The sequence below is a fragment of the Lontra canadensis genome, unplaced genomic scaffold, assembly GCF_010015895.1.
Source record: "Lontra canadensis isolate GAN:19392208 unplaced genomic scaffold, GSC_riverotter_1.0 scaffold63, whole genome shotgun sequence".
Classification (NCBI taxonomy): Eukaryota; Metazoa; Chordata; class Mammalia; order Carnivora; family Mustelidae; genus Lontra; species Lontra canadensis.
Genome location: NW_022631057.1, coordinates 11,835,073 through 11,858,632, shown reverse-complemented (window position 1 = coordinate 11,858,632; position 23,560 = coordinate 11,835,073). Strand labels below are relative to the sequence as shown.

At 40.7% G+C, this 23,560-nt stretch overlaps 1 protein-coding gene across 2 annotated transcripts in view; it reads left to right on the top strand.

Annotated features, from left to right (window-relative positions):
• Positions 1–23,280, top strand: part of NUCKS1 (nuclear casein kinase and cyclin dependent kinase substrate 1) — a 28,807-nt gene extending 5,527 nt beyond the window's left edge. The window contains exons 2-7 of one of the 2 annotated variants that reach the window (XM_032878452.1): positions 13,079–13,128; positions 15,224–15,329; positions 18,612–18,667; positions 20,558–20,710; positions 21,569–21,715; positions 23,040–23,280. In XM_032878452.1, the coding sequence (XP_032734343.1) occupies positions 13,079–13,128; positions 15,224–15,329; positions 18,612–18,667; positions 20,558–20,710; positions 21,569–21,715; positions 23,040–23,239 (712 nt within the window). In that variant the 3' untranslated portion in view covers positions 23,240–23,280. Of the gene's footprint in view, positions 1–13,078; positions 13,129–15,223; positions 15,330–18,611; positions 18,668–20,557; positions 20,711–21,565; positions 21,716–23,039 lie in introns of both variants that reach the window. The other variant, XM_032878451.1, reaches the window with a different exon arrangement.
• The last annotated feature ends 280 nt before the right edge of the window (positions 23,281–23,560 follow it).

The window sequence follows — 23,560 nt, the reverse complement described above, 5'->3', positions numbered from 1 at the left end:
TTGACTACCTGAACTTAATAATAAGGAAGCTATTGAGTATGCTGTGAAGTGTTACTTCTGTTTGCATTTTTTAATTCTCAGCTGCAAAGATGGAAATAAATATGACCTCATTACTCCAGATGATGAAGAAGTAGCTTCTTGGATTGTTGAGACTCGAGCGAGCACTTAACACTGCCATGTTGTGCACAATAGAAACCTTTGGATTTAGCACAGGCCCACTTTGGTCAAACTGGAGCATCCTTTGTTGTGTTTTGTTTAAAAAAAAAAAAAAAACAACCTACTTATATCTAGATTCTGAGAAGTAGAACTTATGGTTAGAGACTTGCATTGCCATATTTTTAGATAACTACTATCTACCTAGCCACAATTACAGGTCTTTGAAATACTTGAGGCCGTGAGACCAAAGCATTTCTACCGGGTGTTGCGTATTTTCAGGTGCTGCTTCATGCAGGTCTTTTTTTGAGTTGTGCGCCCAAGGTGATCTTCAAGGTGAGTTCATCTGTCAAGCTAAAATGACCCAGAAGATGAACTACTTTGGAAAGTAAATATTTGCTGCACTTAGAAATAAAAAATCCACTCTGCCGTTCTTTAGGCTGGGATAACAAAATTTGGCTAGCTGCCTTCCACAGAGAAGCTGCAGCTCCAAGACCTACCAGTCCTCCTCCTAGTGACTACTGCTTTCCTACTAAGAAATGACTTTCTAAAAGCAGGGACTATCAGAAACTCTGCTGTTTGAAATTGGTGAGAATGAAACCGCACACTTCTGTCCGAGCTAGGTGCTTTTGACTTGGAGAACTCCGTTTCCAACTTCAGAGCTTCACAGGAGGAGCTGCTGGACCCAGTTCCACCTCCAGCTTCTCTGCCAGGAAACAGGACTCACTTGTGATCAGACCTGATGTTCGCCCCATTAAACACATTCTCCCTGTGCTTTGAGCCTACCAAGACGCTGCTTCATGTTAATTTCCCCTAAAGTCTACCTTTCCCGAAACGCTTTTGTTTTCCTCTGTATGGCGAGGTGCTCCATGCTTATGATGTGCCATTGCCTTCGCTGTAATGAGTCCCTAAACCTGAGGGGCTACAGGTTTGTGCCTGGTGTTAAGAGAACTGGAAGAGTCCTCTGAGGTTCCCGAGACACTGCTGCAGACAGGACCCTGCTGGGTAGTGTGCACATCTGAGGCCCTCAGTCTCACCTGCTTGAGTTTTCTCTGGCCCCAAATGGATAGGTTTTACACTCAACATGTTGGGAAAAGTCTAGCCCATTTTATTTAATACTTCATATGCACTGGAATTTGTGTTTGTGACCTTTAAACAAAATATTTTCCTATATGGACGGAATATGGTGGAACTGAATATTGTTTAGGAATAAGAAGTGTCATGTAAGAATATTCATCTGGACTGAAATATTAGCAAGTTGATACTGATTTAGTAGGGGATTATGGCAGTAAACTAATAAACACTTGCCTGGTTCATCATTCAAAACTCCTTCCCTGCCTCCCCTTTTCTGCAGAGATTAGAAACTCCCTGTGAAAGCCCTAGGAATGCTTTCCTAGAATGTTCTTTTTATTACTTTCTGCTTTTGTGCATCTTGTGACTTTTTTTAAGAAAGATTTTATTTATTTATTTGAGAAGGATCACAAGTAGGCAGAGAGGCAGGCAGAGAGAGGGGGAAGCAGGCTCCCCGCTGAGCAGAGAGCCTGGTGCAGGGCTAGATTCCAGAACCCTGGGATCATGACCCAGACTAAAGTCAGAGAGGCTTTAACCCACTGAGCCACCCAGGCACCCCTCATCTTGTGACTTTTTGAATTTTACCTTTAGTTGTAAGTAACAATGATGCAAGGTACAAAGGAATAAATTTCAGCCAGGAACTTGAAGCTTAAGATGAATGAAACAATTATAAGAAGTTACTCTTAATGGAGTTTAGGTATCCTGACTCCCGTGAACTAATGTTTTTAATGTCTCCTGGGCAGATTCGGCATGTGAATGGTCTTTGAGCGTAGAAGAATGGAGAGAGACAGATGTCCTAAATTTTAATGGGGTAGAGTAGTGACACAGGAACTTTACATAGATAAGCAGAATCTATATTGGGCTCTGTTCTGTAGAGGAGTTTGATTGTGTGAAAGATCAGGAAAGGAAGGTTTGAGAGGTCTCGGGCAACAACAGTGCCCTGTGGGGTATTGGTTCAAATGGGCTTGAGTTGGAAGATTGGTTTTAGTAATAACTTGCAGTGGTAGGATAGTTACTGAGCCTATTTGAGCATTAGATTCAGATAAAATTGAATTCATGTTAATGAGCTCCTCTTGTGAGATTGTGAGGATTAAATGAGAATTTAGGTGAAGTATCTCGTACATCATACTAACTGCTGTTGTAATAATTTTAAATTCAGCATGGGTTCACAAAGTCTCAGGTCAGTAGTCTTCTTAATGCTGGCTTTTTGGGGATATCTCAAGCATTGGATTCAAATTTTGTTTTTAAAATATTGGTAATTTTAGAGATCAAAGTTAAGCAGTTTTCTTTAATGCAGGACTTTGGAAGATTTCACTTGTACTTGTTTAAGGAGGTGGTAATATTCACATTCATCTGGCCAGAAAATCTTCAGAAAACCTGTGTCAACACCAGTTGGGAAAATCTGTAATGAGAAAATTCTTTAAATTTGAAATTATAAGACAACTTCATGCTCTTAAAATGCTGCTTTTACTTTTTACTAGTTGTGTTTTATTTTGTGGTTCCTGGGAATATTTCATTGAAACAGAAAAAGTTTATTTTTTATTATTTTTAAAAAATATTTTATTTGACACAGAGAGAGAGATCACAAGTAGGCAGAGAGGAGGAAGCGGGCTCCCTGCTGAGCAGAGAGCTGGATGCAGGGCTTGATCTCAGGAACCTGGGATCATGACCCGAGCTGAAGGCAGAGGCTTTAACCCACTGAGCCACCAAGGTGCCCCAAGGTTTATTTTTTAAAAGTTTAACTGTCATTGGTTTAAATGAACCCATTTTTTTTTTAAGATTTTTATTTATGGAGCACCTGGTTGGCTCAGTGGGTTAAAGCCTCTGCCTTTGACTCTAGGTCATGATCTCAGGGTTCTGGGTTGGAGTCCCTCATCGGGCTCTCTGCTCAGCAGGGAGCCTGCTTCCTCCTCTCTCTCTCTCTCTGCCTGCCTCTCTGCCTACTTGTGATCTCTGTCTGTCAAATAAATTAAAAAAATATATATCTAAAAAAAATTTTTATGTGACAGAGACACAGTGAGAGAGGGAACACAAGCAGGGGCAGTGGGAGAGGGAGAATCAGGCTTCCCGCTGAGCCATATGTGGGGCTGGATCCCAGGACCGGATCATGACCTGAACCAAAGGCAGAGGCTGAACAAGCCACCCACGTGCCCCACCCATTTTTTTTTTTTTAAAGAGTAAAAGAATACTGTAAAAACTGGGTTTCTCTAATTTTTTATAAATTTTTTAAAGATTTTATTTATTTGCCAGCAAGAGCACACAAGCAGGAGAAGCAGCAGGCAGAGGTAGAAGCAGACTCCCCGCTGAGCAGAGAGCCCTATATGCAGTTTGATCCCAGGACACCGGGATCATGACCTGAGCCCACTGAGCCACCCAGGAGTCAGTCTCTCCCTTTTTTCCCCCGTGAGTGAGTGAGTGAGTGAGTAGGGTGGGGTAGGGAAGGGGCCCAGAGAGAATCTTAAGCAGGCTCCACCCCCAGTCCTGAGCCCCATCTGAGAATCCCATCTCATGATCCTAAAATCATGACGTGAGCGGCAGTCAATCCTTGAACTGACTGAGCCACCCACGAGCCCTCTGGGTTTCTCTTCCAACAAGGAGTTTGACAGAGCATCACATGAGGTCCTTGTGGGAAAAATGAAATGTAGGCAGAATGCTGATTCACTGTCATGGACTTGTACCTCAGTAGCCAGACCCAGAGAAGGCAGGTGAATAGATTTAGGTCAGCCTAAAAGCATTTCCACTGATGCCTTAAAGGACTTTGTTCTTGGCCTATGTTGATTAAGTTTGCAGATAATAGGAAGTTGAGAAAGGTAAATAATATGTTGAAATGAGGTACAAAAAGATTTTCGATCTCGGGAAAAGAAGGCTTTAGTTATTGGAATTACAACATCTGCATTGTGTGATACAACAGCCCAAAAGGCAGCTGAGCTCTTGGATTGCATTAGTACAAATACAGAGTAGAATAGGAGGAGGAAATTTGTAATCGTGATCTCCCTCTGTCCTCCACATAACACTTTTGTAAACCATATTATGTTGTTATGATTAGATTGGGGCTCTGCTTGATAGACTTCACTAAGTCCAAGGTTACTGGGATGCAGGGTAACGACTAGGTCATGAGGGTGCTTGAAATAGTGAGGAGGGGTTGAGGGAACCCTAGTATATTTAGCCTTTAAGAAAAAAGCGGAAACTCCTATAAAGTGTAAGGTCTACTCTGGAGGAGGGGTTAGATGGAAACCATGGTAATCCAGGAGATAGACATGACAGAATCCGTAAGAGGACTTCAAAGGCAGATTTCACCTTCTTGAAAAGAACTTTATTTTTGGAGTTTTCTTAAAATAGGCTGCCTTGGGAGGTCATGAGAGGTCTTAGGATTCCCTTCTAGGGACATTTGTTGCCAGGATAGTAAGTTTGGGAAAGTTAAGTTTTTTTAAAAAGATAGGAAATCAGGGGTGCGTGCATCTTGTGAGCACGGGGTGTGAGTTCAAGCCACACATTGGGGGTAAAGATTACTTAACCTGGGTCACCTGGGTGGCTTAGTGGGTTGATTTCAGCTCAGGTTATGGTCTCAGGTTTGTGGGATCCAGTCCCGAGACGTGCTGGTCAGGCTCTGCACTGGGCATGGAGCCTGCTTCAGATTCTGTCTCTCCCTCTCCTGTTCCTCTCCACCCAAGAGTGATCTCTCTGAGTAAGTAAATAAATAAATAAAACCTTTATTTTATTTTTTTAAAGATTTTAATTTATTTGTCAGAGCGCACACAAGCAGGGGGAGCAGCAGGCAGAGGGAGAAGCAGGCTCTCTGCTGAGCAAGGAGCCCAATGTGGTACTGGACCCCAAAACCCTGGGATCATGACCTGAGCCGAAGGCAGCACCAACTGAGCCACCCAGGCGCCCTAAATAAAACCTTTAAAGGTGGCAGTGGCCTGGGTGGTTCAGTCATTTAAGCATCCGACTCTTGATCTCGGCACAGATCTGGATTGCAGAGTTGTGAGTTCAAGCCCTATTCCATGTCCAGCATGGCACCTGCTTAATATTTTAAAAAATAAAATAAAAAGGGGAAATTAAAATAAGAAATGTTATTCTTTTTCTGCCATGGATCAGTAACACTTTTTTTTTTTTGTGAAGGCAAAAGTAATAAGTTTCTTTTTGTGACCACTTTTTTTTTTTTTTTTTTTTTTATTTATTTTACAGACAGAGATCACAAGTAGGCATAGAGGCAGGCTGAGAGAGAGGGGGAAGCAGGCTCCCCGCTGAGCAGAGAGCCCGATGCAGGGCTCGATCCCAGGACCCTGGGACCATGACCTGAGCCGAAGGCAGAGGCTTTAACCCACTGAGACACCCAGGCGCCCCACGACCACTTTTTATTCTAAAGCAGTGGGTCTCGAACTTGTTTGATGAGATCGCTACACACAAGAACACAAACACCTGAAACAAGTTTCTGGAACTTACTATTACTTAGGTATAGTTTTCTGTGACTTTTTTGTTTTGCCTTGTTGTTGTTTTAATGCTGGTTATACACCAATAAATTCATTTAGGGACTCAGTCGTGGGTTGTGACCTATCAGTTGAAAAACATTGTTCTGTAGGATCTCGTTCATCTGACCAAATGTGTATACCACCCAGGTGATTAGTGAAAAGAGCAATGTTGGTTATTTTAGGTTTCTCAGAACTCAAATTTCAAATGTGCTTTAAGTGCCTAATGAAGAACTTGTTAAATTCTAGAAAATTAGCAAGGTGGATTTTTTTTCTTCATTCTTCTTCTCTGCATTGACCAGAACAACTTCAGTATAAAAACAGAAGTATAGGGGAGCCTGGGTGGCTCAGTGGGTTAAGCCTCCACCCTCGGCTCAGGTCATGATCCCAGGGTCCTGGGATCAAGCCCCACATCGGGCTCTCTGCTCAGCGGGGAGCCTGCTCCCCCCGCCCCCCGCCTGACTTTCTGCCTACTTGTGATTTCTGTCTGTCAAATAAATAAATAAAATCTTAAAAAAAAAAAAGGCACTATAGTCTGTTGATGGAGCTTAATAATGTAATAGATTGTCTAAAAGGCTCTCCGGTTTGCCTTGAGAAAATGGTTTTGTGCTCTTCAAGTAATATAAAGCTTAGGGTGTCAATATTTAATTATATTTGTAAGTTCTGCTTCCTTCCCCAGAGTTTGCTTGTTACCCGTCTCCATATTTTGATGTGAAGGCTTGTTACAAAGTAGAGCTGGAGTATGTGGTTTTCGTTTTCTCATCTGTAAAGTTGAGAGGGTTTGGGGCACATGGCTGGCTCCGTTTGTTGAACATGCCACTCTTGATCTCAGGGTCATGAGATCAAGCCCCACGTTGGGCCAAGAGCTTACTTTTTGAAAAGAGATGGCAGGCGCCGGCGGGTGAGGTTGGTTGTTGCCTGGGTGGCTCTGTTGGTTGAACCTCTGGCTATTGATTTTGGCTCAGGTCATGATCTCAGGGTTGTGAGATGGAGCCTGCTTAAGATTCTCCCTCTTCCTTTCCCCAGCCACCACCCCACCCCCCGCCCCCCAAGCAAGAGAGGGAAGGTTAGATAATAGGTCATCTCAAAGGTGTGATCATTTTCCTCTCAAACACTGATTCTTGACTCTTGAGAATGGCCTCATGTTTCATGTTTTGGTCTTAGACAGTCACTGCTATGAGAAGGGATTTTAGGTTTAAGAGAATGAAAGAGAAAAGTCCCTATTGCTTCTGAATTGCTTGAGTTATCCACATTTGGTACCAAAACCAGATCTCTTCATGTTCTTTGTCTAGCTTCCCACTTTACCCTTTGCTTTTGCACTTTAACCTGATGCAAAAGTGAGGACTTCTCATCCCAGAGTCCTCTGGTGATCATTCAGGAATTGGCTCATTGTGGCCAGAATGCATGTAGAATCTAGATGGAGAGATCATGTATGTTTTTAAAGTAAGAGCAGGCACTTAATTGAAGTTTTTGTGTTCCTATCCTGTTGACCCCTTGAACACTGAGTTTGAACTATGTGGGTCCACTTTTATGCAGATTTGTTCAGTAAATACAGCACAGTACTAGAAATCTATTTTCTCATCCTTAGGAATTTCTTAATAACACTTTCTTTTCTCTAGCTTACTTTATCATATAAATATGAGTTAATGGGCTGTATGATTGGTAAGGCTTCCGGTCCACAATAGGCTATTACGTGGTTAAGTTGGCGGGGGTGGGAAGAGTCCAAAGTTATACATGGATTTTCCCTAAGACATACATATTTTAGAACAGAGAGTTCATCATCATGTTCAAATAATTGAAAGTGTTGCTCGTGTGTATTCATAATTGCAGTGGTATCCTGGGTGGAACAAGTAGAACTTCCACGTAATGATAGCTGCTCCTCATTGGTTAGCCGTGAGGCTGGCCCTCATGACAGTCTTGAGAGATAGGTGTTGTTACTGCTGTTTTACAGGTGAGGAAGGGCGGGGGGCAAGTAACTTGCTCAACGACATACAACTAGTAAGTGGCAGAGCCAGGATTTAAACCCAGTTCAAAAATGTGTGTGTTCTTAACCTTCTGTGCTCTAGTGAAATTTTGTATTGCCCTTCCAGTTCTAGTTGTTGATGCTTATTTTACCCTGAAGAGTTGGTGTAACTTTGGGCTTTAAAAAAGGGTATTTTGAGGAAGTAAGAATGTTTCTTTGTTTTCTACTTGAAGTAGAACTTCTCATGCCCTTCAACTTAAGTATTACTCATAAATGGTGTGTTTTCATCCCAGTATATATTCTCAGTATTTAGTTTACACAGGAGTAAGTTCATAAAAAGTGATTTCTAGGGGCACCTGGGTGGCTCAGTGGGTTAAAGCCTCTGCCTTCGGCTCAGGTCATGATCTCAGGGTCCTGGGATCGAGTCCCGCATCAGGCTCTCTGCTCAGGGGGGAGCCTGCTTCCTCCTCTCTCTGCCTGCCTCTCTGCCTGCTTGTGATCTCTGTCAAATAAATAAAATCTTTTTTTTTTAAAAAGTGATTTCTACCTGAAATCAGGTAAATCTGCAGGTAATGGAATAGTATTTCTACTGTTGTTTTGAAGTATCTTCAGAAGGCAGGAAGTGAACCAAATTATTATTCTAAGTCATTAAATGAGTTATTATGAATGACCCTTGTTATCACAGATCCTTTATTTAAATAATTTTTTCTTTTCCCTCTAACAATATTTATGGATGGATGCTTTTTCCCTTTTTTTTTTTTTTGGCGTAGTTAGCCTTTAGACAGATTTGTTGGGATAAGTATAACTATAAGTCTGTGACATTTATTATCTACATAAGGTCTGATAATTTTGGCCATTTTCACATAATTGAGAGTAAAATATTTTGTGTTTCAAATGGAATGTTTCTGAATTCATTGAAAAATAAATATTGAAAAATATAGATTTGATTACTCCTGTAATATCAGTATAGTCTACATGGCTTTTTTTTTTTTTTTTTTGGTAGTTCTGCTTGTTAAAAACCATGATAGAAGAAAATGTAATAAATAGTTGCCTTTTTAATTTCTTCGATTTAAAATAACTAGTTACTTCCTATGGAGGAAACTACATTTTCTTTTGTCATTTAGGGCAGTGGAAAATAAATGCCTGATGGGCTGAAGGCTCCCGCATGCATCCCCTCGCACCACATGATCCCCTTTCCCACCCTGACCCTTTGCGGACGCCAAGTCCATTTGCTCATCAAACACATGTCTAGGGGCGCCTGGGTGGCTCAGTGGGTTAAGCCTCTGCCTTAACCCACTGTCCTGGGATTGAGCCCTGCATCGGGCTCTCTGCTCAGCAGGGAGCCTGCTTCCCCCTCTCTCTGCCTGCCTCTCTGCCTACTTGTGATCTCTCTCTGTGTGTGTGTGTGTGTGTGTGTGTGTGTGTGTGTGTGTGTGTCAAATAAATAAATAATCTTTAAAAAAAACAACAACTTGATTTTGATGTTCTGAATGAAGGAAAGACAACCCCTGTCCTCAAGAAGTTCACCTTTAGTAGGGAAGACAGAAATTCGGTAGATGATACAGTATCAGTAGAGGATTAAAGGTGTTGAGAGGAAGTGAGGTTGGATCAGATATGAGCGGGAGTGATGCAAGCAGCAGTGTAGACCAATTGGTATGAAACAACCTGATTGGAGGAATTACAAATTTCCAGGTTGCTTGATTAAGTGGCAAAAGATAAGGCCTTCAGAGACTTTAAGGAGATTGGATATTATCCTCTCAAGTATCTTATAAAATTGGGTTTCTAACAGAGCTCTTAAATTTGGCCCTAAGAGCAAAAGATTTGAGTGTCTTGTCTTTTTTTTACCTTGCTTTGTGGTTGAAAAGGAGGGGAGGAAGGAAAGAGGAAAGGAAAGGGAAAGGAAGGTGGGGAAAAAATGTGGGAGAAAGGGTACAAGACCGTTGTTACTCTCAGGAAGCTCAGATAGTGAAGAAAACAGCCATATGAGGTAAGAAGTAGGATACACAGAAGAATAATAGCTGACCATTTGCAATTGAGAAAAACTCTTCCTTGAATTTTAATAGTAATTTTATTTAAATTTATCTCATACGGGTGCCTGGCTGGCTTAGTTAGAGAAATGTGCGACTCTTGATCTCAGGGTTATGAGTTCAAACCCCGTATTGGGTGTAGATTACTTAAATAAACTTTAAAAAAAAGTTCTGGCATAACGTTTTGGATCTGTCCAGCAATTTAGGCCAGTTCCAACAGAGAAGGATCTGAGGCCCAGAGAAATTGTGTGATTTGCCCGAAGTTCTAGAACCAGAACCTAATAGGAATCTTAACAAAGATTCTATACTTTTTATTGTGTAATTCCATTCTGGAGTATTCCTGGTAACAGACTAAGGAAGTAACTATAGTTAGCAAACTGTTAGAAAGCTGTTATGTTGAACCCACACTTAATCTGATCAGGAAGCTAATAAACCAGTATGTTTATCGCTCCTTTGTTTTCAAAGCCTTAAAGTAGCTAACACGTTTTCTCTTTTGTAGGTTAAAAATTCCTGTTTACTTAGTTGCCCTACATATTATATACTCTTCAGTGTTCTGGTTACCCTTCTTTATATAGTCTCATGGAATAGATTGATTGGTAGATGGTACGCAGAAATTATACCATTATTTTAGTTGCTTTCCCACCAGCATGGATAAACTAGAATTACTAGGCCTGCAATTTCAGAACCTGTACATTACCTACTAGAGATTACCTGGGTGGCTCAGTGTCTTAAGCCTCTGCCTTCTGCTCAGGTCATGATCTCAGGGTCCTGGGATGGAGCCCCACATCAGTCTCTCTGCTCAGCAGGGAGCCTGCTTCCCCGTCTCTCTCTGCCTGCCTCTCTGCCTACTTGTGATTTCTCTCTCTCATGTAAATAAATTTCTTTAAAAAAAAAAAAAAAAAAGATTTCAAACTCCCTCTTCTGGATACTTTCCTTACCCGGTTACATGTCCCATTTTCCTTGATCCTAAATAATGCAGAATATAGTCAAAATTCTGTTTTTCATAGTATCTATCACTTAAAATCTTTGTTAAAACATAATAGGCATTTAATTATCAGCCCCCCAGTAGTCTTTTTTAATAGAAAATATTTTATTCTTTTTAATTGTGGTAAAATCACATGAAATTTACCATCTTAACCATTTTTAAGTTTTCAGGTCTATAATGTTGAATACATTCACACTGTTGTGCACCCAATTTCCAGAACTTTTTCTCTTGCAAATTGAAACTATATATGTCGTTGACTCACTATCCCCTTCTCCCTAGCATCCACCATTCTTTATTTTTTTTTTAAGATTTGATTTATTTATTTGACAGAAATCACAAGTGGGCAGAGAAGGGGGGGAAGCAGGCTCCCTGCTGAGCAGAGAGCCTGATGCGGGGCTCAATTCCAGGACCCTGGGATCTTGACCTGAGCTGAAGGCAGAGGCTTAACCCACCGAGCCACCCAGGTGCCCCCATTCTTTTTTTTAATTTATTTTATTTATTTTTATTTCTTTATTTTTAAGAGACAGAACATAAGCGGGGGAGGGGCAGAGGGAGAAGTGACTCCCACTGAACAAGGGACCCCAGTGTGGCCCTCCATCCCAGCACCCTGCAAGGCAGATGCTTAACAGACTGAGCCACCCAAGTGCCCCTGACCACCCACCCACCCTTCCTCCCTCCCTCCCTTCCCTCCTTTCTCTTTTGTTGTCTTTTTAAACCCTTTTTTAAGATTTTATTTATTTATTTGACAGAGAGAGAAGCAGGGGAAGTGGCAGGCAGAGGGAGAAGCGGGCTCTTCACTGAGCAGGAAGTCCCATGAGGGGCTCGATCTCAGGACTCAGGCATCATGACTTGAGCCAAAGACAGCAGACACTTAACCAACTGAGCCACCCAGGCACCCCTCTTTGTTTCTTTTTTTAAAGATTTTATGTATTCGAGAGAGAGTGCATGCACAGGCGGGCGTGGGGGATATCTCAAACAGACTCTGCTGTGGGACTCACTCTCCAGACCCTGAGATCACGATCTGAGCCGGAACCAAGAGTCAGACACTTACCCGAATGAGCCACCCAGGCACCCCAGGTTTTATTTTAAGTAGTCTCTACACCTAACCGGCCGGGGGGGGTGCTCAAACTCAAAATCCCTAGATCAGGAGTGCCTGCTGTACCAACTGAGCCAGCCAGGCGCCCCCACCATTGTTTCTGTCTCTGAACTTGACTGCTCTAGATGTCTCATGTAAGTGGAATTAATGGTCATGTTTTTAAAATCAACTTTCCTAATACATCGGTATCATTTGTTTATAAAACCAACTGCTTTTAACAAAACATATGTAGAGCGCATTTTATAGTTTTGCACCTGAAGTTACTGAGGTAGTACAATGAAAAGATTAATTCCTTGCTGGTAGACCAAAGAAAAACAGAAGGCAAAAACCCTTAAGAGCCTGTCTTTCTTCTCCTATGCCAAGTGTATGGCTGTACCCAATTGTATGTATGCTTGATCTGAGCTTCCTGTCTTTGGATATAAATGGTGTCTTAATCTATAAAATCAACAATATTCCTCTCTCAGGCTTAAGGGTAGTTGATGGCATGTTTCTTTTAATGATTTCAGTTCACTTACTCAGTATCTAAATGGTACAGTACCTCAAAGGCTCTTTTGGAAAAGCCAGCCTATTTGGATACTAACAGGGAAGCTTTTATGTTATCTCAGAGGAATTTTAAACTTTTAGAGTGTGAAGTAGGAAAATGGAAATTAAGATTCGTTGAAGTTGTTAAAGATGCCTTAACTAGTAGGAAGTACTTAAAATCATTGAGTCAAGTAGATACATAAATTTATGAGACTTTCATATTTTTCTTAATTACAGACCATTTTAATAAAAAGCATCCTCTGAACGGATCAGTTATTTGTTTTTTCTATGTAATGCTAAATCTGCTGTCACCATAATTTGTATATTATAATGTAACTTACATTTAAAAATCACTGCCTTAAAAAAACCACAGTAATAATTTTATCAGGTATACATGTGTATGTGTGTATAGCACTAAGAATAAAAATGTAAAGCATTTATAGTTTTTGTTGGTGCACATGGGATATTTTTGTGTCACTTATGAATATATGTGGTTGTTTGGCTCATTTTGCTGTTTAACTATGTTTTGGGAGGTGGGAGGTTTTGAGGGAGAGAATAGTATTTGAGCTATCATTGAAATGAGCAGTAGGAGAATGGTTGTTTGAAATACTTTTGGTTTCAACTTTTCTATAACAACATGTGAAGGGTTTTTTGGCTGAGGTGGGGGCTTGTTGAAAAATAATTTTCACAGAGCTAGTTCTAATTTTGTTTATGAAATAGGAATGTGTGTTCTAATATCATAGAAAAGTCCTACATTTTTATGATCTTAATTAGAGTCTCTTCTTTCTACAGAAATAGGAAGGTCGTTGATTATTCACAGTTTCAGGAATCTGATGATGCTGGTAAGTTTCATGATTTTAATAAGTTGTAAATTATGTCAGGATCTGTCACCCAAAACAAAAGTTGAACTTGCATGAATTTTAGCTTTCCTTAGTAAGTCATTGATAATAAATACTTAAATAATTTTTTTCTTATCTGGTTTTGGATTCCACAGTTTAAATATGTAGTAATTCTGATGCAGTATTTATTAGATGATAATGTCCCCATCTATAATCACAGCAAAACTTTTTACCTTCTATTAGTTTAAGTTTTTTGCATAATAAAGTAGCTAAGATGAAAGTATTTTCTAAAACATCTTGGATTGTGAACTAATTTATCATGGAATGAATAGTATGTGTTTCTTTTTTTTTTTTTTAAGATTTTATTTATTTATTTGTCAGAAAGAGAGAGCATAAGCTGGGGGAGTGGCTGGTAGAGGGAGAAGCACGCTCCCCACTAAGCAGCAAGTCCGAAGTGGGACTCGATCCCAGGACTCTGGGATCATGACCTGAGCCAAAGACAGATGGTTAATCAACAGAGCCACCCAGGCATCCCTGAGTAGTATGTCTTAAAACTTAGCCATAAAAGTTTACTTTAGAATATGTCCTTACTATCGTTATTTTCCAGATGCATTTGCTATTCTTTTTTTTTTTTTTTAATCCAATTTTACTTGTAAAAGTAATATGTGCACTTTGGGAAAACTTAGAAAATGCAGAAATGTAAAAAAGAGTAATAACATATAATCCAACCTCCCAGAAGAAATACTAACCCTTATTAAACGCTGCTAAACTACTAGCAGTTACTCATTTAATCCTTAGTAGAGCAATCCTGTTAGAATGGGGAATACTGTTACTGCTTACAGATAAGGAAATTGAGGCAGAGATATTATGCAAGGTCCCTTGGTTAGCAAATGGCCATTTTAGCCTTTTTGTTTAAAAAGCCTGTGTCTTTTCTCCCTTTTAAAAATGTAGTTGAAGTCTTGCTATAGAATTTTGGGTTCTGGGGGCACCTGGTTGTCTCAGTGGGTTAAGCCTCTTCCTACAGCTCAGGTCATGATCTCGGTCCTGGGATCGAGCCCCACATCAGGCTCTGTGCTCGGCAGGGAGCCTGCTTTCCCCGCTCTCTCTGCCTGCCTCTCTGCCTACTAGTGATGTCTGTCTGTCAAATAAATAAATAAAATCTTTAAAAAAAAAAGAATTTTGGGTTCTTTCTTCCTCCTACCCCACTCCTGCTTATATTTCCCCTGTTATTAAAAGTTACTTAAGAAACTCCTGTTAATGGTTGTATGATATGCCATTGTGGAATTTATAATGTGTCCAACCATTTAATAATTGCTGAAGCACCACACTACTTCCAGATCTCTCCACTATTATAGATAGGAGTGTAAATAAAATAGAAATTATAATAGGAGTGTAATAAAATAGAAATCATCAATTTTGGGGACACCTGAGTGGCTCAGTACATTGAGCATTCGACTAGATTTTGGCTCAGGTCACAATCTTGCGGTCGTGGGATTGAGCCCCGAGTTGGCCTCTGTGCTGGGCGTGGAGTCTGCTTCAAGATTCTCACTCACATGCATGCACTCTCTCCCTAAAATAAATAAGTCTTTTAAAAAAAGAAATGATCAGTTTTTAAGATTGGGTAATTTTCTTTAGTTCTATAGAACTTTGGAAATTGAAGGTATTTTTCTCAAATGTCAAGAGTATGCTGCATTTAATACTTTAAAAGTAATTTACTTGATAACAGTAATTGTGTTAGGATTGTAGAATTGTGGGTTCTCTACATTCTAAAATGCTTGTATTGCTTTATTACTCTTAACAGTTCAAGTAAATAGGAGGATGTTGAAACATGGCAGTATCTTTAATAAATTAAAAGGGCAGGATATGAAATGGAAGAGATATTTCGCTATGAATGTATTAAAGTAAACACATGAGGACTAAAAGGGACTGGGGTAGAAAACAATTTATTTTTTAAAAATGAAAGAAAATTATTTGGGAAATCCTGCCCCCTCACCATTTAAGTAGCTTTTGAGAGATATTGTCTCCAAAAATAAGCAGTGGTAATTTCTATGTAAAAATCGTAATACAATTCATTGAATTTGAAAAATGCTCTGTTTAGATGAAGATTATGGAAGAGATTCAGGCCCTCCAGCTAAGAAAATTCGGTCATCTCCCCGAGAAGCTAAAAATAAGAGGCGATCTGGAAAGAATTCACAGGAGGATAGGTAAGAGGCATTATTAATCTCTTCCTGTTTACATTGCCCCTCGGGAGGCGAGGGTGGTCTCTGATCTCTAAATTGGGGGAATCTCTGTTTACTTCGGGAAAGCGCTTACTGTCCCCTTCATATTGTTCTGCATATTTCTTCCTATCTCAGTCAATGCTTCTTGAGTCTAGCGGCTACGCTCTTTAATAAGGTCATGAGGTTTGCTTAGACTCAACCTGGAATTCAAGGTTGTCTCGGGGAATGCCTTTGTCACTACCTCCAACCTCTGAACATAAGCAGAGAGATTGTTTAAGTATGTAATTTGTTACCTAACGTTAGTATTGACGTTTTCACTGGAGCGATAACAGAATGAGTGATCTCTCCCATTCAGTCACCCAGCACTGGCAGAATCATAACTAACGCTTCTAGAATCTTAAGCCGTGTAGCTTGCTGCGTTTCACTGTGTATAATCAATTCTCCTTTGTTCGGAAACCTTAATCATTCGTGGGTTTGTTTTTGTTTTTGCTTTTGTTTTTTTTCCCTTTCCTTTAGTTTTATAAACAGGCTCACAGGTGTTGTGATTTTAACTGTAATTGCTTCATGAGACGAGGATATTGTGATTTTTGTCTCTGCTGTCACAGATCTACACACTCTCGATCTCAGTGCAGCCTAACTTGAAGACTGTAGTGATGGTGATGATCACTACCATGTATGATTCTCTGCCAGTCTCTGCTATGTGCTAACCTGTATTTATTATCATTTAATTCTCATAACACCTTTATTAGGGTAATAGCTTAGAGGAAGGTTTAGTGATTTATCCAGGGTTACCCTGCAAATGGATCAACAGGTTTGGGAACCATGTCTGTTAGGACTCCAAAGTCGTTTGAACCACTAGGCGATACTACTTCCAAATAATACTGTTAAATAGGAGAGTTCAAAGAAATGAAATCTTACCAGTTCTTCCAAGATACTTACCTTCAAGTACTAAAATCTTATAAAGCCCCACACAGAAGTCTTTCCATTTTTGAATTCGCAGGATGCTAAATTTGTAGAAATAACAGTATTTACCACCAATGTTTTCTTTCCTGGAAAATTTCAGAAACGTGATTTTGAGGGAAAATAAGACAAAATTGTGCTGTGGGGAGACAAGTCTTCCATGGTTTGTAGTGTATCTCTCTAATCCAGTTTTATATAGCAGCCCAACTTCAATTCTCTTTCATTATATTCATTTTTTATATTTTCTCTTAGGAATGAATTTCTCTGTCCCCTACTACCTGTTACAATGTCTCAACAATATAATGAATATCTAGCCTAAACTTTTCCTTGTTCTAATCATTTGGTTTTATTTTTCTTTCCTAAATGTCAAGAGTCTTTGAAATACAGTTTTTATTGCCATTTGTGTTAACTGCCTTGTATAGTTTATTTCATCAGACCGTTGTTGTGTTGAGTTTTTTATTGGTCTCTACTTAAAAGTTCAGCTTTTACTTGACTTTATTGTAATGGGACTCAAGGAATAATGGTCTCTATAAACCCGATAATAAGAGAACTAGAGAACGTAATAGTTCTTCGGCATTGTGACTTGTGAATTAAGTGATTATTTTTGCATGAAAACATCTGGAACAGCCCCAGGTTTCAGAATTACAGTGTGTCTTAGATTGTTTAGTAAAGTATATTTGGTTTTTCTCTTTGTTCAGGAATCTTGGGTTTGGTAGTTTGTCATTTGAGTGTGGTCTAGATTACAGGAAATACCAAAAGAGATTTACAAGTCTTGCTGTTTGAAAAAGCTGTGAAGGCAGTTTTTACGTATGAGTGTTTCTGTTTTTGTTTGTTGGAATTTCTCATTGAATCATAAAATTTTAGCACTGAAGAGTACCAAGTGATTTGCTTGAGATCATACAAGTAATTAATGACAAAGAACGCTTGAACCCAGATTCTTGAGTTAAGATTTGTGAGAACATAAAGTGCCTTTAAAAAACTGTTCTATAAAACTTTCCATTGACCTTTAAAGCACCTTCTTATTTTTTTTAAGGATTTTATTTATTTATGTGACACACAGAGAGGGAGCACAAGCCGGGGGGAGTGGCAGGCAAAGGGAGAGGGGGAAGCAGGTTCCCCACCAAGCAGGGAGCCTGATGTGAGGCTTGATCCTAGGACCCTGGGATCATGACCTGAGCCAGAGGCAGACGCTTAACCAACTGAGGAGCCTGTGAAGCACCTTCTTTTATTATTTTACTTTGCAGTGATCTTGAGCTGACTTTTATTTTCTCCATGGTACAGGGCAGGTCTGTGTGTTGGTGTTTCTGATATATTAGAAATATTGGAGGCAAAAAATATAAGGAGATAGTTAGTTGACTTATTTTCATTTTGTTTCAGATAAATTTTTAAGGCTATTGTAATTCATATAATTGCACTCCAATTTCCTTTAATAATTGTGTTCTAGGTGTTTTTTCCATCTGTAATCGGTGCTATCCATTTAATTGCCTACTTTTGCACCATTCACACATTGTGTAATTTACTTTTTGTATTTTTATACTCCGCCTCTGACAACAGAGATTTTTTTTTTAAAGATTTTATTTATTTATTTGACAGGCAGAGATCACAAGTAAGCAGATAGGCAGGCAGAGAGAGAGAGAGGAGGAAGCAGGGTCCCCGCAGAGCACAGAGCCCAATGTGGGGCTCGATCCCAGGACCCTGGGATCATGACCTGAGCCGAAGGCAGAGGCTTTAACCCACTGAGCCACCCAGGCGCCCCGAGAATTGTTTTTTTATTACTAAATGTTCCTGTGAGGGGTGACTGGGTGGCTCAGTCGGTTAAGCGTCTGCCTCTGGCTCTGGTCATGATCCCGAAATCCTGGGATCAAGCCCTGCCTCGGGCTCCCTGCTCAGTGGGAAGCCTGCCTCTCCCTCTCCCTCCACGTGCCACTTCCCCCTGCTTGTGTTTTCTCTCTCTCTCTCTCTCTCTCTGTGTGTCAAATAAATAAATAAAACCTTAAAAAAAAAAGTGTTGTTGTAAACCAGGCTTTATCCACAGGTGAGACATTTTCAGCCCATGTTTGAGATACCTTCTTTTTTTCCTTTGGGTCTTTGGAAGCAGTATTTTCCAAAAGTAGATCAAATTGTGTTTAGTCATTAGCATCCCTGTCAAGTTAGGGAAATAACAGAAGCCGTTTCAGTCCTCCGGTATCTGTTTGAATATTTCCTCTACAGAAGAGGTGTTCTTTACCTGTCAGAGACACTGGGGATCTGTGTTCACTTAGATTTTGATCTAAGACTTTTAAACTTTTCCCGTCTTTCCCTTTCTAGCGAGGACTCCGAAGAAAAAGATGTGAAAACCAAGAAGGACGATTCTCACTCAGCAGGTAGTAAACAGTTTTTAATGTAATATGTCATTGATCTATGTCTTCGTTCATTGGATGTTTTAATAAGTGGTTTCATAATAATGCCGGGCACTGCTGTCAATACTGGCAAGACGAAGCGCTTTCTATCTTTGAAGAGCAAAGAACTTTGAAGTGCTGGTGGCTTACTGCAGTCTCCTGTAAGGGTTTTTCTGAACGGGCTTACACGCTCTGTCCCACCCCAAGATTTCTGATTTAGTAGGTCTCAGTGGGACACTGGGGCTTTATTGTTTAAAAATATTTACAGATGATTTTCCTGCATAATTAACATTAAAAACCATTTAAGTGGGGCGCCTGGGTGGCTAAGATGGTTGGGCATCTGCCTTTGGCTTGGGTCATGATCTCCAGGTCCTGGGATCGAGCCCCATGGTGGGCTCCCAGCTCAGTGGGAAGTCTGCTTCTGCTTCTCCCTCTCCCTCTGCCTCTCCCCCTGCTTGTGCTTTCTCTCTCCATCTCTGTCTCTCTAGCTCTCTCAAATGAACAAATAAAATCTTAAAAAAAAATTTTATGTGAACCGTTAACAGATATCAAACTAAACTGATTTTAAAAAGCATATAAAATACAAAGTGATGTAACACTCTAAAATGGGGAGGGGGGTGGAGATGAACTCTGGGGTAAAGAGCAAGCAAAGGCTAGTTTCACCCTTCCCTGTTCCAGCTGGCAAGTAGTCCTTCGAAACAGTAGCCGCAGAGAAAGCTTTCTTGGTAAGAATTTAAACTCAAAAGAATTAATAGAGACTCCATGGCAAATAAAATGTTAAATCCTGATTGCTTGTTGGCATTTCTGTTTCTGAATTTAATTCTTCGCAGTACTGAGGGTTTATTTTAGTTTTGACCTGCACTCCCCTGCTTTTGTGTCCTGCGTCCCCCTTTAAATGAGATCACTGTTATGAGCTGATACATGGAGGGGTAGACAGAGTTCCACTGAATTCACTCCACTGAGCTGTTTGCTTTCATTCCTTTTTTAGCCTGTTATCTGCCTGCCTAAATTGTAAAGAAACGTGTTTTATAACTTAGAATAGTATCATTGGAAGACAGTCTTCCCCTCTTCTATTTAAAAATATTTTTCTAGGGACGCCTGGGTGGCTCAGGGGGTTAAAGCCTCTGCCTTCAGCTCAGGTAATGATCCTGGGGTCCTGGGATCGAGCCCCGCATCGGGCTCTCTGCTCAGCAGAGAGCCTGCTTCCCCCCATCTCCTTCTGCCTGCCTCTGCCTGCTTGTGATCTCTGTCTGTCAAATAAATAAATAAAATCTTTAAAATAAATAAATAAGTAAAAATAAAAATACAAATACTTTTCTAGGGGCACCTGGGTGGCTCAGCTAATTAAGCGTTCAACTCAGGTCATGATCTCAGGGTCTTGAGATCAGGGTCCCCGAGTCTGAATGGACCCTGCTTTAGATTGCCTCTCTGCCCTTGCTGCCTCCACCCACCCCCGTGCCCCCCACCTGCCCCACCCCCACTCATGCATTCTCTCTCTCCAAAAATTCTGGCTTTAGTTTCTAAAAACTGTGAATATAGATTGAAATATAATTGATAATTTTAGGGCAACACAGTGATACAAGTTTAAAATACATTACAGGAAGCATATATTCACACCTAAATTCAGCTTTATGACTACTTAAAACTCCATGCCTATGCTATTTTTCTGTGCAGTAATGAGGACATAATCTTTCTCAAGTTCATTCTTTGTATTTTAGCTCCTCTTTTGTATATTTTGTAGGCATTTTTAAGGATAGACTTTACCCCATTTGAATGAAATAAAGCTGCAGGTTCTGTCTCATACTGACTTTTCTAGTCAGCCTTCCGATAAACACACAACTCCTTGATCACTGCGTTGTAACTTTGATATTACAGAGGACAGCGAAGATGAAAAAGAAGATCATAAAAATGTACGTCAGCAACGGCAGGCAGCCTCTAAAGCAGCTTCCAAGCAGAGAGAAATGCTCATGGAAGATGTAGGCAGCGAAGAAGAACAAGAGGAAGAGGACGAGACGCCATTCCAGGAGAGTACGTGCCGCTGGCTTGGTACTTGGGTGGGGACCAGAGTTCGTGACCGTGACCTTGATTACTTCTGCATTCTTGTGGCTGCCAAACGTTACAGCCAGTCCCTTAAATTCGGTATTTGCTGTCAGAAGAGATGGCTCTTTTGATACTGGTTGATATTTTAAGAGGCTCAGGGATTCTCTTGATTTTGATGTCCATCGTTGGAACTCAACTACTAAACCAGCAATCGTTAGAATAACAGTTACATGGCGTGTGTTGTGATGAAGATTTGTCTTTTGGCTTCGGAGCCAAAGGGGTAGACCTCCTCCCCCAGCAACAACAACAAAAAAGTGTTAGTAGCAGAATTTAGGTGTTTCACACGTTACTTGGATTAATAAATTGTATGGTTTTTGCTTTGTCTTTAGCTTTCTCGTTTCATTTATTCATACTTGGACCAAAGACACTAAATTGGTTCTGTTTGATTTCCCTGGTCACCCCAGTAATGTAGGGGAAAGAGGGAACTACCAAAAGTTGTTTGATGAAAAAAAAAGTTCGGTGATATCTTCAGTTTTTATTCATATTAAGTTTTATATCTTCCTGTTTTCAACCGACTCTTTAAACAAGTCAGTTATGCAGCTTGTGTGTGTGTGTGTGTGTGTGTGTGTGTGTGTGCGCATGCGCGCGCATGTGCACTAAGCCCCGCCCTACATGTGGGGCTGGTGAGGACTCCAGCCCGACCGGCGACCCAGCTGCCCCCAGACTCCGAGAGTGTTTGACTCCCAGATCCCATCCTCCCGTCATGCTTAGCGCTGTCTCCCTTCATTCCCTTGGAAGGATGTATACATTAAGTTGGACGTTGAACTTCTTCTTTCCTCTCAGAAGATTCCGGCAGTGATGAAGATTTCCTAATGGAAGATGATGATGATAGTGACTATGGCAGTTCAAAAAAGAAAAACAAAAAGATGGTCAAGAAGTCCAAACCTGAGAGAAAAGAAAAGAAAATGCCCAAACCCCGGCTAAAGGCCACAGGTGAGTTGTCTACAAGTACAGTTAAATGGCTGCTTTGAAAAATTTCAAGGAGCAGTAAACTTTCTCTACAGAAATCCGTCATTAGGCCTTGGCATTGACCACACGCCTCACAAGAATAAGAATTCTGCGAGGATCCCATCTTCCACACTGGCAGGGATCTCTTACTTGTTAGGAAGGACAGTGGCCCCTACAAGAGTCTGGCGGTGTGGCACAGGGTTTGCAGCAACCTGTTGCCCGGCGGTAGAAACACTCCAATAGTAGAGCTGTGCCTGTGCTTTTTCCTGCCCATATCACAACCCCAACAACTAGGAAAGACCTGAAAGGGGAAAATGCACACCCGTAATCACAGATTTCAGGTCTCCGATCTGATCCTTACCCCATCCTTTCTGCTAGAATAAAACCACACTTAGCAGCGTGGATTCATTTTCTTGGAGCCATTGTGAATGCTGCCAGTCTCCTAGTCACAGCTTGAAATCAGAAAGCTAGATTTGCTTTGTTGTTTTTTTTTTTTCTGACAGAACTGGTGATTTTTTACATTTTTCACTCATTACTTCTTACTGCTGGGAATCACGGGATTGTCAAAAGTGACTTGAGGAGGGCACCTGACTGGCTCAGTGGTAGAGCATGCGACTCTCGATCTCGGTTGTGAGTTCGAGCCCCGTGTTGGGCATACAGTTTACTTTAAAAATAAATAAATAAATAAATGACACATCCTTGGAAGAAAAGTTTTGAAAAATCTGATGACTTCAGTTTCTACTCACGTTGTATCCATGCTTTTTGACCCGCCTTTTTTTTTTTTTTAATTTTTTTTGACCCACTTGTTAAACCTGAGTTTTATCATAAACAACCTGTGTTCACAAACCACTAAGCATAGTACGCAGTTTCTGTAGCATCCTGTTTCTTTATTGTAAACATCACTGCTAACACAGCACCATAGTGTTGGCAAGAGTGATTGGGAACCAGTGCCCACCTTGATTTGTCGTCAATTGGGCTGTGATCCTTATAGATTTAATTCTTTTTTCTTTTTTTTTTAAGATTTTATTTATTTATTTGACACAGAGAGAGAGAGAGATCACAAGTAGTCAGAGAAGCAGGCAGAGAGAGGAGGGGAAGCAGGCTCCCTTCCGAGCAGAGAGCCCGATGCGGGGCTCGATCCCAGGACCCAGAGATCATGACCTGAGCCGAAGGCAGAGGCTTTAACCCACTGAGCCACCCAGGCGCCCCTATACATTTAGTTCTTAGAGTTTTGTTTTGTTGCCGATTTTTTTTTTTTTTTTGAAGGTCTTTTTTTCTCTTCCCCATGTTGGTATTTTTCTTCTTCCAGTGACGCCAAGCCCTGTGAAAGGCAAAGGGAAGGTGGGGCGCCCCACAGCTTCAAAGGCATCAAAGGAAAAGACTCCTTCTCCCAAAGAAGACGACGAGGAACCAGAGAGCCCTCCAGAGAAGAAGCCCTCGGCAAGCCCTCCACCTGAGAAATCAGGGGACGAAGGGTCGGAAGATGAAGCCCAGTCTGGGGAGGATTAAAAAAGTGATGATGGTTTGGGGAGAGATTTTATTAAAAAAAAAAAAGAGAAAAAAGAAAAAGGGGGGAAAAAAAGAAAACCTACTTAAGATAGAACATGGTTTTGGCTATGGCTTGACTCATGGGCTTTCAGTGCTTTTTTCCTTTTCTTGAAAATAACGTTCTCTCTATCTTTTTAAGAAAACCATTGTAAGTTTAATTTACCTTCTTGTCTGTTGGTCCTCTCTCTGCCATCACCCGTCTTTCCCACCCCTTCCCAATGAAAGCCATGTCAGAATAATCACTGGATTGACTGCTTCACCTTTTTATTTTTAACGGAAGGT